The sequence below is a fragment of the Haemaphysalis longicornis genome, unplaced genomic scaffold (genome assembly GCF_048455015.1).
Source record: "Haemaphysalis longicornis isolate Haplotype H1 unplaced genomic scaffold, Haemaphysalis longicornis Haplotype H1 scaffold_6, whole genome shotgun sequence".
Taxonomy (NCBI): domain Eukaryota; kingdom Metazoa; phylum Arthropoda; class Arachnida; order Ixodida; family Ixodidae; genus Haemaphysalis; species Haemaphysalis longicornis.
The window spans coordinates 161,362,672-161,377,853 of NW_027526407.1; the positions used below are offsets into that span (position 1 = coordinate 161,362,672).

Consider the following 15,182-nt stretch of genomic DNA (forward strand, 5'->3'; position numbering starts at 1 on the left):
TCCCGAAACTTCAATTGTGACTGTCACTTTTGCCGGACGAATTCTGCAGGCCGCGGGTCGTAGTAATCAGCCATAAAGAGGACAAGCACTGTGCAAAAACGTAATGAAAGATGATTCCAGAGGTAAAAAACCTTGACAGGGATACCTTTATGTGGAATGTCGCTTAGGTGTTCACACGTGGCCGACTTTGAAGCCTTTAGGCTTACTGCGCAGCATGTATGAACCGCGATTGTACGATTTCTGACATGTACAATACCACAGCTGGTTTTATTCTGCCGTCAAAAGCTCAAGGCAGCGCATGTTCTGTAAACTGGCCAACCACATCTAAGTGAAAATATTAGTAGCGTGATCAGTTAGATTTTTGTAGGCGGGTCCAAATGCTTCAGCCAGATCATCCCTTCCGAGAGCAAATGCTATGATTCATGCTCTCCTCCACAAAAACGTTTAACCGTTTTCAATCCTTTCAATTTCAGACCTGAAAGAACTGCATCCACAATTTATTCAGCAGCATGAAATGCATCCTACGCCAGTTTCTTATTGTAGCTATAATAATAATTGTCATCGCAGAGTTCCGTGCCGTGAAATGCGAAAAGAAGAGCCAACTTCAGCTGAATTTCGACACCGCACTCAAAGAGCGCGTAGTATCAGTGCCAAATACTTTGAGCATCCAGTGCCAACAAGACTTCAGCCTGTTTCTTCACCAACTGGAGGAAGGAGCAACATGGGCATTGAATAGTGAGAAGCCTTACTGTACATATTTTATTCAGTTTTCGGACCCTATTCGGACACCCTACTAATCCTATTTTTTGTTTCCAGCGCAGATATTCAGTGGGATTTTTATTAGAGACCCTAAAGTGCAGCGTACCCTGTTATATCTTATGTTGTCAGCTATTCTTATAAATAGGCTAGTTTTAAAATGTTCGCCTAAGTAACTTTTTAAGCCCTTTGAAGTAAGTGGAACATAAACAGTACGTCTCGCAAAATTTTTATTGTACGCTCAGCAACCATGCTTAACTAGCCAAAGTAAAAATCTTAGGTGTGAACGTGTAATCCTTAAAGATGCTGTTCACGTTTAGAGCAATAAATCGTCAAATCTTTTTCAGCTTTCAGTTTCGAAAAGACGTCCACTAGAACCTCATACGGCGGACCTTCCACGCAACAATTATTTTCCCGAAATTATCACAGAAGTTAGATTCCGTATGCAAATCTTGAGACACGCGTGTTCGATTGGAAATTTTTTGGGGTTAGCCATGCCCACACCTTTGTACGTTTCAAGTAAAAAAAAACGTAATGTTATCTGCACAAATGGCTGTACGAATGTAAATCCGCAGCATAACAACGCGGCTGATGCAAGCGAACCACCGTTGGAGATAAAGCGTTTTGCTGGCACTCAACGAAATATATATATATATATATATATATATATATATATATTGTAAGCGCTGGTTAGAGCCACGACGCCAGAGGAATATGCGTCCGGACAATCCCCCGGTAGTTTTACACAAACGGTATTTGCCAAGTACTAGAACGAGGGTAAGCGCCAGTGGACTCCTACTCCGGAGGCCTGTATTCTACATGCAATCACGCTTCATTATCGTCATCAGTTGTCTATCATCATCAACAACCGTTTTGGTTGTTCTGTGGGGCTCGCTGCCTGTCACGTAGGACAAGGCTCGCCTATTAAACACGTCCCCCGAGATTCCTGGTGCGTGCCTTACAAGTGGTGGAGGTTAGCTCCTTCGTTCCCATGTACCTCGACCTCCGGCTTACCCCTGGAGCTCCACTCAGGATGGCGTGTCCAACGTTCGAACTTCACTATGATGCAAGGTGGCCCCACCGATGTGTACACCGCCATGGGTGCTTCCCCGGCGAGTTCATCGGCGCGAACCTGGTCCATTACCCCTGCCTGCCGTGCGAACCTCGGTCTTTTACTGGGCTTCCCCATGAGGACGTGGAGGACTGGCTTTATAATTATGAGCCAGTCAGCTACTTCAATCGATTGGACGACTCCCTCAAGCTGAGGCACATCTCCTTTTACCTTTACCTGATAGCGGAGACATGGTATTACAACAATGAGCCCGACTTGCGTGACTGGCAGCGCTTCATATCGGAGCTGCGGCGAGTCTTCGGCACGTCATCTATGTATGCAGCAGCCACATGTGTTCTTAAGATCATATTAGTTTGGGACTTTCTCAAATCGGCGATCCTCTACTCTGAAGAAAGGAAGTCCTCTTCATGAAACGTCAGTAAACTTAGGTTTTCTTGTTTGTCTCGTTTGTCGCTGTGTCTAGTTACATCATTGTTTTGCTCTATGTGTGAGTTTTTATACAGGAAGACTATATATATATATATTGTTACGGTGACGTGAAGGAAGACGTGTAGCCACACGGTACAAGAGGTATCCGCACAGTGTATTTACAATCGCGAGAGCACCCCGCAGGCCAGGCACAAGATCGTCTTCTACTTCGACATCTAGTTCGTTTTTCGAGTCCGCGTGCGCTACCGTCATCTTCTTTCGGCTAGTATCTGGCACATGTCCCAATGTGGTGCATAGGCTATGCACGTACCGTAGCATAACCCCCGCGGCGGAAAGTGCAGTCTCGCTGCTAATTATAGCGACGCGGGTCGCGGACCGTGGTACGGTTTGAGGCGGGCTACGTGAACAACGTCCGTTGTTGAACGGTGGGAAGTTGGCGATGGCATGGCCGGTGTAATTTTGTACGTGACATCGGTGACTTGTCGGATGACACGGTAAGGACCAGAATAGGGAAAGAGGAGTTTTTCAGACAGCCCCACGCGGCTTGACGGCGACCACAGCAGAACAAGTGATCCCGGCGGGAAGTATAGGTTTCGGTGTCCCGAGTCGTAGCGCGCCTTTTGAGAGACTTGTGATGAGAGAAGGTTAGAGCGGGCAACTTGGCGAGCGCGGTCGGCACGGGCGATGGCGGCTTCGGCATACTCAGTTGTGGGCTGAGAAGGCGGTAAAAGGGTGTCAAGCGGCAAAGATGGCTCGCGGCCGTAGAGCAAGTAGAATGGGGACGAGCCTGCAGTGTCGTGACGGGACGAAGTGTAAGCGGACGTGACGTTAGGCAACGCCACGTCCCAGTCGCGATGGTCGATGGAGACGTACATCGGCTCTCCGTGAGGCCGTTGGTTTGCGGATGGTAAGCAGTGGTGACCTTGTGTTGTGTTGCGCACGCACGAAGAAGGTCCTCAACAACTCGGGACACGAAATAGCGGCCACGATCAGTAAGAAGCTGGCGAGGTGTTCCATGATGAAGAATTACATCGCGTAGAAGGAAGTCGGCAACGTCGGATGCGCAGCTGGTGGGGAGAGCACGGGTAATGGCATAGCGTGTCGCGTAATCGGTGGCGACTGCTACCAACTTGTTGCCCGAGGTAGACACCGGAAACGGACCGAGGAGATCAACACCAACACGATAAAAGGGCTCAGTGGGGATGTCTAACGGTTGTAGGAGACCGGGCGGTGACGCCGTGGGCTTCTTGCGGCGTTGGCATAGGTCACACGTGGCCACATAACGTTGGACAGAACGGTAAAGGCCGGGCCAAACAAAATCGACGACGCACACGGTCGTACGTTCGGGAAACACCCAGTTGACCAGCTGTAGGTAGGTCGTGAAATTGTGTGAGAATATCTAAACGAAAGTGGTTAGGGACAACAAGCTAGATCTCAGGGCCATCTGGACGGAGATTCTGGCGGTAAAGGATGCCATCCTGGAGTCAAAACAGATGAGTGGCAGGTGCAGGGGAGCCGATGGTGAGACTGTCGATGATGAATTTCAAAGAGGGATCGTGACTCTGCTCATCACCCATGTGGAGTAATCCCGAAATGGACAACAAGCAGGATTGGGGCGGAGGCTCAGGAGGGTCAACCGGATAACGAGAAAGACAGTCAGCGTCCCGATGAAGGCGACCAGACTTGTAGACGACGGGTAAATAATAGTCTTGAAGGCCTAGTGCCCAGCGACCCAAGCGTCCGGATAGATCTTTCAATGAAGAGAGCAACATAACGCATGATGATCGGTGACAACAGTGAAGGGCCGTCCGTACAGGTAGGGGAGAAACTTTCCAAAGGCCCACAAAAGTGCAAGGCATTCCCGTTCGGTGATAGAATAGTAGCGTTCGGCAGGCGAGAGGAGGCAACTGGCGTACGTGATAACGCGATCGTGACCGTCCTGTCGCTGAGCCAGTACAGCGCCGATCCCGTGACCGCTGGCATCGGTTCGCATTTCGGTGGGAGCGGCTGCGTTGAAGTCGGCTAAAATTGGGGGTGATGTAAGGAGGGATATTGGGGTGTGAAAAGCCTCATCTTGGTCGATACCCCAGAAGAACTTAACGCCTTTCTTGAGAAGGTCAGTGAGAGGACGGGCGATATCAGCAAAGCTATTAATGAAACGTCGAAAATAAGAACAAAGTCCGACAAAGCTCCGCACGGCGTCTGTAGAACACGGAACCGGGAAGTTCTTCACGGCGCTGACTTTGTCTGGGTCAGGCTGAACTCCTTCAGCGCCGACGAGATGGCCGAGGATTGTAATGCGGCGGCGAGCAAATCGACATTCAGAAGAGTTTAGTTGGAGGCCAGCATGTCGGAAAAGGGAAAGGATGTCCGCAAGGGGAGATAGGTGAGAAGAGCTGTGTACGCGGCACAGCCAGGCCGGGCTCGCTTATGGGTAAATGTAAATAGTTCTTCACCAATATGTAAATTCATCGCTTCATCGCTGCATGGTTCGTGTCATCTGCCGCCACGTAACATTTGGTGGAGCGTGCGGGTTCGTCATCCCCATCCTGGTGCCAGCATCGCATCGCATCGCATCTGTATGGACGTTGCCGCCAGGGATATCGAAGCCGCTCCGGGCAGCCCCAGCCCAGCAGAGACCACCACACGACGATGTCCCCCGCCTCGTGTCCCCAGCCCGAAAGACCCAAGTGACGACAAGCCGAGATGAGCCGTGCCCATACAAGCCGAAAATGGATTCCCCCGCCCTTCCATCCGACGCGGCCTTAGAACCTTTGGCGCTTCGTCAAAGCTGAAGCCATTGCTGTTGCTGGGCCAGGCATCAATCAACACCATCATCGTCATTCGTGGCGGCAAGCGATTCGTCTGCATTTCTCTAGGCACACTCAACCGCATTTATTCGCCAACGGGCGTCGGCGTCGACCGGGACGGTCGCCTTCGACCGGCGGGGTGATGTCACGGGACGTGGCGGACAATCCCCGTGGCGCCATGGCCCACCACCAAAGATGGTGACGACGAAGAAGACCTGTGTACGCGGCGCAGCCAGGCCGGGCTCGGTTATGGCTAAATGTAAATAGTTCTTCACCAATATGTAAATACATCGCTCAATCGCTGCATGGTTTGTGTCATCTACCGCCACGTACCAATATATATATGAGGGTGGCTCGTGCAGATTTCTGGGTGAATGGCAATGCATCCGTATATAGGGTGCATGTGAGGTGGTCGTAGTGGTGATAAAAGCTGCGGGATATCTGCTCGGCATGTTTTGTTGTAGGTGGGGTGAATAATTCGTGGGATCGGAGCAACGCGAATGTTTTTTCGTATAACCTGGGGGATGCGAATTTTCTGGTCGTGTTTAGGTGGTATGGAATATTTAAGGCTATTGAGAGTTACCCCACCGTCGGAGTTAGTTTACGCCGCTGTAGTTGAGAGGTGAGGTGTGCCTCTTCAATTTCTTCCCACATGTTGTGGATGCCAAGGTGCAGAAGTTGTGTAGTTGCGGTCTTGGTAGGGAGACCAAGGGCTGTATTGTATGCTTGGCGGAACGCTGAGTTAGGTTAAAGGATCTCGGCTGGTTGGAGGGTTAGGTATGAAGCACCATATGCAATCTACCTAATGAGGATGGCTTGTATGAGGAGAAGCGTATCAGTTTCTTTGAGGCCGAAGCGAGGACGAGAGACGCGATATATGAGGTGCATAATCTGTGTGATATATGAGGTGCATAACGCAATATATGAGGTGCAAAAACAAAATTCCGAGAGAAGGTGCTCGACGATGCGATTACCTAAGCTAACCATTTGAGCCGCTCCGATAAGTCTCCGTAAAAAAGCTGAGAAACCCAATCCACAAAAACCTTGCTTTGACTCATTCGGGCTCTTCCCCGAATGTTACGTCCATAATAAGAAAACATCACAATATCTTTCTTCAAAATTAACGTCTAAGAAGAATTTTTCCCTAGTCGCCACGAAGTTGTTTATGGACGGAGCAAAAGTTTAGGCGACGTTCAAATCAAATCCAGCATCAGCCGACGACAGACTACTGGTTGCATGCCTTGTAAAAAACCGCTGTGTAAGGTATGTCCACAAATGACCACCACACAGCACGCCGGCCGGAAGGCTTACAACTATTACGGTAATGTAAAAGGGAACTTTAACTCTGACTCGGCCAACGTCGTATACGAGCTGGATTTCACCCTCTGCGGCAAACAGTACATCGGCCAGACTGAAACACCCTTCCATTTGAGGTTGAACAATCACCGCTCTCTATAAAAAACCTGCCCTTCTTTGCCTCTATCAAGACATCTTAACATTCCGGGTCATTCTTTTTAATAGCTGATGGCCACAATTCTCGTATCTAGTTTTGAAACGCATCACCATTTTATGAGTCCTACCTTATTTTTAAGTAAGTCCGCATCTTGGCATAACTGAAAGTTTTGGCAAACTGACTTTTTCATCCTCAGATTAATATTTCGGCTTTTGCCTTCACCTACCCCTCTCGTTATTATTTATATGCTGGAATTCTGCTTTTCTAAGGATAGTGTTGTGGCTGTCCATTTCGTTCCCTCGATAATATTCTCCCATCAGTTCGCAACCTTCCGTAGACGGGTATAGTTGCGTCCCTGCACCGCGTTCTTTACCTCAGTGGCTTCGCTAAAACAAATTTGACCAGCAAATCTTAACATTCGGTTCTCGTAGAAGGCTGCCGTACCATTGTTATCTTTGATAATCTCAACTTGTAGTTTCTTTCCGCACGTGCGTGTGTGTGATTACTCTCCCTTCACGTGTCTTTTTATTTTCTACTATTCATTGCTGACCGCCTTGGTGTTTCTTGAACCGGTACCACGTGCAGATCGGATGTGTACCTCAAGGGGCGGGTCAAGTGCGTGCACGTGCCTTCTGTTATCTTTCTTTTCTTTTCACGACTTGTTTGACCCTGTCTCTCTTTTTTTCTCTCTCTCTCTTTCCCCTGCTTTTTCTGCTCTTCGAAATAGGAATGTCCACTCATTTCCTGTCGAAACTCGCTGCCCGACTGGTTTTGTGTGCGCTAGCATTTTTCCCACCCCCAGAAGACAATTTTATGTTTCGATCCCCTGACTTCGATTCTCAGAACGGATGTGTGCCATATGCGTGCATAGCTATATCTTCTTTTGGACATTCTCTTATCCCCAGTCGCCACGGGAGAATTGAAATAGCAACTACCTTGTAATTTTTTTTCGTACTTCTTTCTTATATTCGTGCCAGGTAACTGATTTCGTTGTAATTGTTTCACGCCCATGCCAAACGCGTGCATGGTCATATCTTGTTTGGACCCCTCTCTTTCTGCCCTGTAGCCACGTCAGGAGAAGAGAAATTTCCTTGTTATTTATTTTGTTCTGTTCAGTATATTTTTTTCTTCCTATGTTTACGCCTTGTCACTGTGATTGTTGTTATCTCTCTCTTTCCCTCTTCCACTTCTCTCATCTTTCGTTTTTTGCTTCCCAGAATCCATGGCCCCATTGTAAGAACCCTTCCTTCCGTTTCCCTGCCCGCACCTTTGCTACATTCTGCGTATATATAATCCTGGAACCAACTTATACGGTACTCTGAAGAAAGGAAGTCCTCTTCCTAAAACGTCAGTACACTTAATTTTTTTGTTTTTCTCGTTTGTCGCTGTCTCTACTTTCGTGATTCCCTCGCGCAATGAGTGAGTTTTTATACAGCAAGCCTATATACTTATAAATATATATATATATATATAAGCAGTAACACAAACTTCTCGAGGAGCCAGAAGAAATAGTTGAGAAAATGGTAGACGCACGATTAAAAACATAAACAGTGGTTTACTGACGTTTCGATCGGAGGTCCGGTTTTCATCTTGAGTAATAATTTATATATATATATATATATATATATATATATATATATATAAAGGCGTGGGTTCGGTCCCCACTCTGGGCGCGTGTTTTTCTTTCTTTCTTTCTTCTGTGTATTTAAAAAAAAAGTGTTTACTTCATTAATCATAGTGAAAAAGAAAAGAGCCTAACCACACCCCTATGCCTCCTTTGGTGTTGTAGACTGCTGACCTATCTTTCTGTATATATATATATATATATATATTATATATATATATATATATATATATATATATATATATATATATATATATATATATATATATATATATATATATATATATATATATATATATATATATATATATATATATATATATATTTGTGTATGTATGTGTGTGTGTGCGTGTGCGTGTGTGTAGTTTTGTATGCGCTGGAGGTGAGCGAGGCGAAAATTGTGCCGGATACGGATGTCGCTAATATAAAGAGTCGAACAAACGCCTGCTGCATTATCTGATGCTGGCAGAAAGCATGTGGGCGCGATACGTATTAATTACTTCATTTTTGTTTTGGAGATTTACAGCTTTCTCAAATACCTTGGTAATATTACTTGAAAGGTTCTTTTTTGTTTCCACCACAGTCTCGAGGGTCTGTGTAAAACGTTGTTGGTCATACAAGTGGAGCAGAAAAAGAAACAAAAGAATTGATATCACAAATGTCTTGAACATTGCGTTACACAGAGGGAAGTTGTCTGATCTTTTGTTTCACCGAGTCGAGCGAGTGATCAAGGTCGCACTTGCACACAAGATGATGATGTAGTACCACTAGTCCTGATGGCCTCTGGTTTTTTATTAACGCTCGAGAAGAACATAAAAACTGTGCTCGTGATGACTGCACGTTATTTTTTTCCTTTCAGTTTTTCCGTGACTTTTAAAGGCACTTGAAAGAGACACTTCTGCTTTTCATTAATATTTTTTCTGCTCAGAATGGACGTTTTTAAAGAGACGTACATGCATGTTACTTTCTCTAGCATATATAACTCTGGTCCGTGCATTTTCGTTGTTGTATTTCTATTTATTTATTTACGACAAATTCCCAACGCTTGTTTAACAAGCCATAGGCAAAAGGACAGCTGCAGACCCCAAGAAATTACAAAAAGGGAATAGCACCGATAGGGTCTTTTTCTGCAAAGCAATCACAACTAGATGGAACAAAACTCTGTTCTCTTAGGGCGAATGAACTGAAATATACCTTGTATAAAGAAATAAAGGCGTATGATACAAAAAATAGTATCAGAAGTTGCAAACTGAACGTTTTAAGAATACGTACAAAAACCGGTGTAAGGAGAGCGACAATCAATATTAGAATGCGTGATATAGAATAGAAATCAGAAAGCCATACCAGACTTACCCCTTTACAATGTCATATCGCTTATTACCGTAACGCTTTATGGAGTGGGTTACGGCTAGAAAAAGCAAACTGTATCATAGATGATCTCTCACTGCCTTTATGAAGAAATACAGTAGAGGGCACCGAACTACATAGCTTACGTCGCTTCTAATTGCGCGTTTGTGGGGGGAAAAGTGTACAAAAAAATCCGCCTACTGCAGAAAAAAAAAGAACAGTGCGCATTAAAACCAATAACATTATCGTTGATTGGGGTGGGTTGCCCATTCTCAAGAACACCACGAAGTCTAGACTTCCACCCAGCCCCAAGGGAGCCCAGATATGATTGATTATACAGGCTGGTTTTTGACAAGCCTTCCTGCATGGCTCAATTTTCTTCTAAAATATTGGGCCTGTACGACAATTGGGTAGCACTCACACAGAATACGTTAGATATGAGTAGCAGTTTATGTTGACCATTAGGATGTATTGGATTTAAAAAGACTGCATTTAAAAAGACTCCTCCATATCGCTTCGCTGTTTGGTAGCGAGCGGGACTTTTGACTTTTGCCGTGAATAGATCGAAGAAGCTAGAAAGAAAGCACAACAACAAAACAATTGAAGGAAGAAACAAATACATGGTCCTAATGATTGTCTTAAAAACCTCTACTCTTCTCTGCCCAGTAGTCATTCGGAGGTTGCTTGTGGACCTGCATTTTTGCAACGGGCTGTTCATTCCACTAACACTAATTACTGTTGACTTCCTGTCCCGCCTATTAACAGGTGGAGGGGAGTTAGGGTGGATCAATACGTCATTTCGGTGTTCATTGATATTTTTAGAATATGTTCTGCCATTCCAGGCATTTTTCATATAAAGAACTGTTGAGAATGCTACCTTAAATTCGTCGTCGTATATGGTGTCACGCGTCTCAGCGGCGGAGAAATGAGGCTCAACTTGATTCAATTGATGACCACACAATATATTTACAGAACCAAAACCTCAAACAAACGCGAACCTAACACACTCACAAGCATATCACACTATACAAAAAAAAACAGGCACAACCTCACACTACCAAAAATCTACTCCTAAAGTCACTATAACACAATAACTGCATCTGTCACATTCACACAAATCCTACCGCCGGTACCACGGTGCGATGCAGATGACGTGGCCCAGTGGGTGGGTTGGCTTCCGCGTCGCCGAACGTCGCCGAACGTCGCGATGGCCCGTTCTGGTGCGTCGTGGTCCGGCGGACCGCGGTGCGATGACTCGGCTTCGCTGAGCAGCGCGGCTCAGCAGGGGGCCAGCAGAGCGAAGCTGCTGGTAATCGGTGGTCTTGAGCTGCCCGCTGCCAGACGGTGCGGTGCCGCTGGTGCGTCGTGGGGCACTGCTCGACGGGTCACCGGCGGTGCGATGCCGCCGGTCAGCAGGAGACCAGCAGAGCGCAGCTGCTGGCAATCGGTGGTTCCGGGCAGCCCGCTGCCAAACGGTGCGATGCCGCTGGTGCGTTGTGTAGGCACGGCCCGAACTTCCCACCGTTCCTCCAAAGAACCCGTTCCACTCTGTCCACTCCAACCTTGTTCTCTTCCTCTTCACCTCGCATTAATCGTGTGCAGTTCCCATTCGCTGAACAAGCTACCTCCTCCTCCTCTTCGATTACCCTGTGTTTCTTCTCCATTGGTCACTCCAAAATCCTTCTCACCATCCCGTATGCTGATTCTTCTTTCTCTTCCTCTTTTATGACAACATCTTCTTCTGGGGCCAATCCCCCTTCGGGTATGTGCTCTTACCACCACATGACATTACCCCCCGAAATTGAAGAGTTTTTTTTGTTAAAAAAAAACTGCTACACACCACGCCTGTTCGTGGAAACAAAGTCCGCAGTCCGTACGTCACAACAACCTCAGTCCTATTAACCTACTACATCAGTCCTACTCAACTACTAATATTCATCGCACACCGAGTTCACTCTTTACCAAAACTAACTTCAAATTCTACACTCAAACACAATACGTAACACTAAGAGACAACACTTCCTCATCCTCTTACACTAATCTACTCATGCAATCTGCTCCTACATTCTCCCTTCCTTTTATGTATTCCACATGAAACGAATACTCCTGAAGCACCAAACTCCACCTCATCATCCTGCTGTTTGTCAATTTGGCTTTGCTTAGGTGTTCTAGGGGCTGATGATCCATCTGAACCTTGAAGTGCTTCCCATACAAATAAATGTGAAACTTCTTGATTCCCCAAACGAGCGCCAAACATTCTCTTTCTACTGTAGAATAATTTTTTTCAGCATTATTGAGCTTTTTGCTGGCATATGAAACGGGGTGTAATAAACTGTCTTTCTCCTGAAGCAACACCGGACCTAGGGCTACATTAGAGGCATCTGTCCTCAGAACAAATTCTTCTTGCAAATTCGGAGCTAGCAAAACCGGAGGCGCCGCCATATGCTGTTTGAGTGTTGCAAATGCCTTGTCGTGCTCGGACGTCCACTTCACTGCATTGCTTGCACCCTTCTTAGTGAGTTCTACCTGCGGATTGGCGACTTCAGCATAATGAGGAATGAACTCTCTGTAAAATCCTGTTAATCCCAAGAATGACTGAACTTCCTTTTTAGTCTTGGGTGGTCTTGCGGCTTGAATCTTTTCCAAAATATCTTCTTTGGTTGCTACTCGCCCCATGCCAAGTTTATGTCCCAAGAACGTGATATCACTGTATCCAAACTCACATTTGGATGGCTTGATTGTCATTCCTGCCTGTTGTATTCTCCGGAACAACTCTTCCAACGTATCCAAATGTTCCTCCCACGTATCCGTGGCGATCAGAATATCATCAATATAGTGTTCCACGTTTCTCAACCCATTCAGCACTGTTCTCATTAGCTTCGTGAAAGTGGCAGCCGCTGTTTTCAGCCCAAATGGCATAAACCTGAACTGAAACAATCCTTGATAACATGAAAAGGCCGTCTTCTCTTTCGAAGATTCCTCCATCGGGATCTGCCAGTACCCCTTGGTCAAGTCAAGCTTTGAAAAATACTTCTTTCCAGCCACCTTTGCGAACACCACATCAACTCGGGGGATCGGTTCTGCGTCTGACACTAAAATCTTGTTAAGGCCCCTAAAATCAACACAGACTGTAAGAGTGCCGTCGGGTTTTTTCACTGGTACAAGTGGGGCATTGTAGGCTGAGGTGGATCTCTCAATTATGCCCTGTCGGAGCATATCGCCTACCTCCTCTTCAACAGCATCTTGGACAACCAGTGGAAGGGGGTACTGTCGTATGTGAACGGGCTTATCTGATGTCACTCGCTGTTGGCATTCGACAACGTTCGTTCTCCCTGGGAGGTCGGAAAATACCTTTTGGTATTTCTGAAGCAGACCTTTCAACTCAGACGTCTCCCTCTCCCCCACACCTGGATTAATAATGACATCTTTCACTCCTAAACGTCTCTCAGCATTAAAGGTAGGCACCTCCACATCAGATCCTACTTCCTCGGTTAGCACCATGCATGCAATCTCTGGTGGTCTTTCCGGTCTTCTCTCCTCATATTGTTTTAGCATGTTTATATAGAAAACCTTCTTCTGCCCATTCACTATATATTCATAATCGACTTCGTTTTCCTCCTGGTCACTGGGAACGGTCCTTTTGTGGGAGAAGTGTACTGTCAATAGTCCCAGGCATTTCGACCCGATCAGCAATAGAGCTTTCTGTCCGGATGCTATTTCTACCAGTGCACGGAGCGGCAAGTACCTCCGTCTCAATTATTAATTTTTCAGAGACCATAAAACCAACTGACTCAACAGAGATACTAGGAGGCAACGCCCTGTCCTCGCATGGTGAGTTTTCAGTGCACTCATTTGCAGGCGCCTCGTCTGCGATTCTGCCTCCCCCAGACATTTCACGGCTTTGCGTTTCCAACGCGCCTTTCTCCTCATAGCGGTGTGCAAACCGCGTTCTGTCAACCGCACGTGCTTCTTCACTGTCGGAAATCTGATTACTTTCTTTCTCACGTGCCTCACGAAGGTCGGCGACCCGCATGCCTTCAGGCTCACGTGCGGCGCGTTCACGGTTCTTTATGCGTTCCCTTTCCTTGAGGCGCCGCGTTAACTCTGCCTTTTCTCGGTCCAACTCTTCTAGCTCGGCAGACAACCTCTCGCGCTCTTTGCGCCGCTCTTCATTTAACAATGCAAAAAACTGCTCTTTATTTAAACCTGACGAAATAGCCAAGCTTAGAATCTTCTCGAGATCCATCTCTCCACCAGGTGAGACGTGTGGTCGGGCCAAGGATAGATCCTGGCAGGCTCGCCAAATGTTTGTCACGCGTCTCACGCGGCGGAGAAATGAGGCTCAACTTGATTCAATTGATGACCACACAATATATTTACAGGACCAAAACCTCAAACGAACGCGAACATAACACACTCACAAGCATATCACACTATACAAAAAAAACAGGCACAACCTCACACTACCAAAAATCTACTCCTAAAGTCACTATGACACATTAACTGCATCTGTCACATTCACACAAATCCTACCGCCGGTACCACGGTGCGATGCAGATGACGTGGCCCAGTGGGTTGGTTGGCTTCCGCGTCGCCGAACGTCCCCGAACGTCGCGATGGCCCGTTCTGGTGCGTCGTGGTCCGGCGGACCGCGGTGCGACGACTCGGCTTCGCTGAGCAGCGCGGCTCAGCAGGGGGCCAGCAGAGCGAAGCTGCTGGTAATCGGTGGTCTTGAGCTGCCCGCTGCCAGACGGTGCGGTGCCGCTGGTGCGTCGTGGGGCACTGCTCGACGGGTCACCGGCGGTGCGATGCCGCCGGTCAGCAGGAGGCCAGCAGAGCGCAGCTGCTGGTAATCGGTGGTTCCGGGCAGCCCGCTGCCAAACGGTGCGATGCCGCTGGTGCGTTGTGCAGGCACGGCCCGAACTTCCCACCGTTCCTCCAAAGAACCCGTTCCACTCTGTCCACTCCAACCCCGTTCTCTTCCTCTTCACCTCGCATTAATCGTGTGCAGTTCCCATTCGCTGAACAAGCTACCTCCTCCTCCCCTTCGATTACCCTGTGTTTCTTCTCTATTGGTCACTCCAAAATCCTTCTCACCATCCCGTATGCTGATTCTTCTTTCTCTTCCTCTTTTATGACAACATCTTCTTCTGGGGCCAATCCCCCTTCGGGTATGTGCTCTTACCACCACATGACATATGGGCACTTCTCCTTACTGCTCCGCTGTTCAAATCTTTCACTATTTTGCTGTTTCCACTTTGGAACTCATCTTCGTGATTCTCAAATAATCTTAGGTGTTGGGTGTAATCTGTAACAGTGGCAGGAGCATTATCATTCTTCTCTCATATTGCTGCTTTGGTGCACAGTATTTCAGATTTAGAGCGATGTTTTTTTATAGAGATGTCATTCCAGTATTTCTGTATTTTTTCCTAAAGGCACGGTCATGCCCGTGTACCTTCTCTAGGGCGATGCAAATGTTTTTCGCATGTTGGCTTTGTTTTATAGAAATATTATCAAAATGGTTTCTCGCACATGTCTCCAATATTGGCCAATCTCATTCAGAAATAGTTTGATCAGAGGAGACGCCTAGCACTTCACGTATGCCTTGATGGCTCTAAGTGTTTGTAGCTTCCAATTTATGTGCCTAGGCCACCTGTTTCCATTTCTTCAAATGTGTTTGCTATTGTTTAT

The 15,182-nt window shown here is 46.9% G+C and overlaps 1 protein-coding gene across 1 annotated transcript in view; it reads left to right on the forward strand.

The window, feature by feature from the left end:
* The first annotated feature begins 291 nt into the window (after nt 1-291).
* The window catches only part of LOC144142030 (nose resistant to fluoxetine protein 6-like), a 112,992-nt gene continuing 98,101 nt past the window's right edge, over nt 292-15,182 (forward strand). The window contains exon 1 of the mRNA XM_077673455.1: nt 292-735. Coding sequence (XP_077529581.1) covers nt 510-735 — 226 coding nt within the window. The 5' untranslated portion in view covers nt 292-509. The remainder of the gene's footprint in view (nt 736-15,182) is intronic.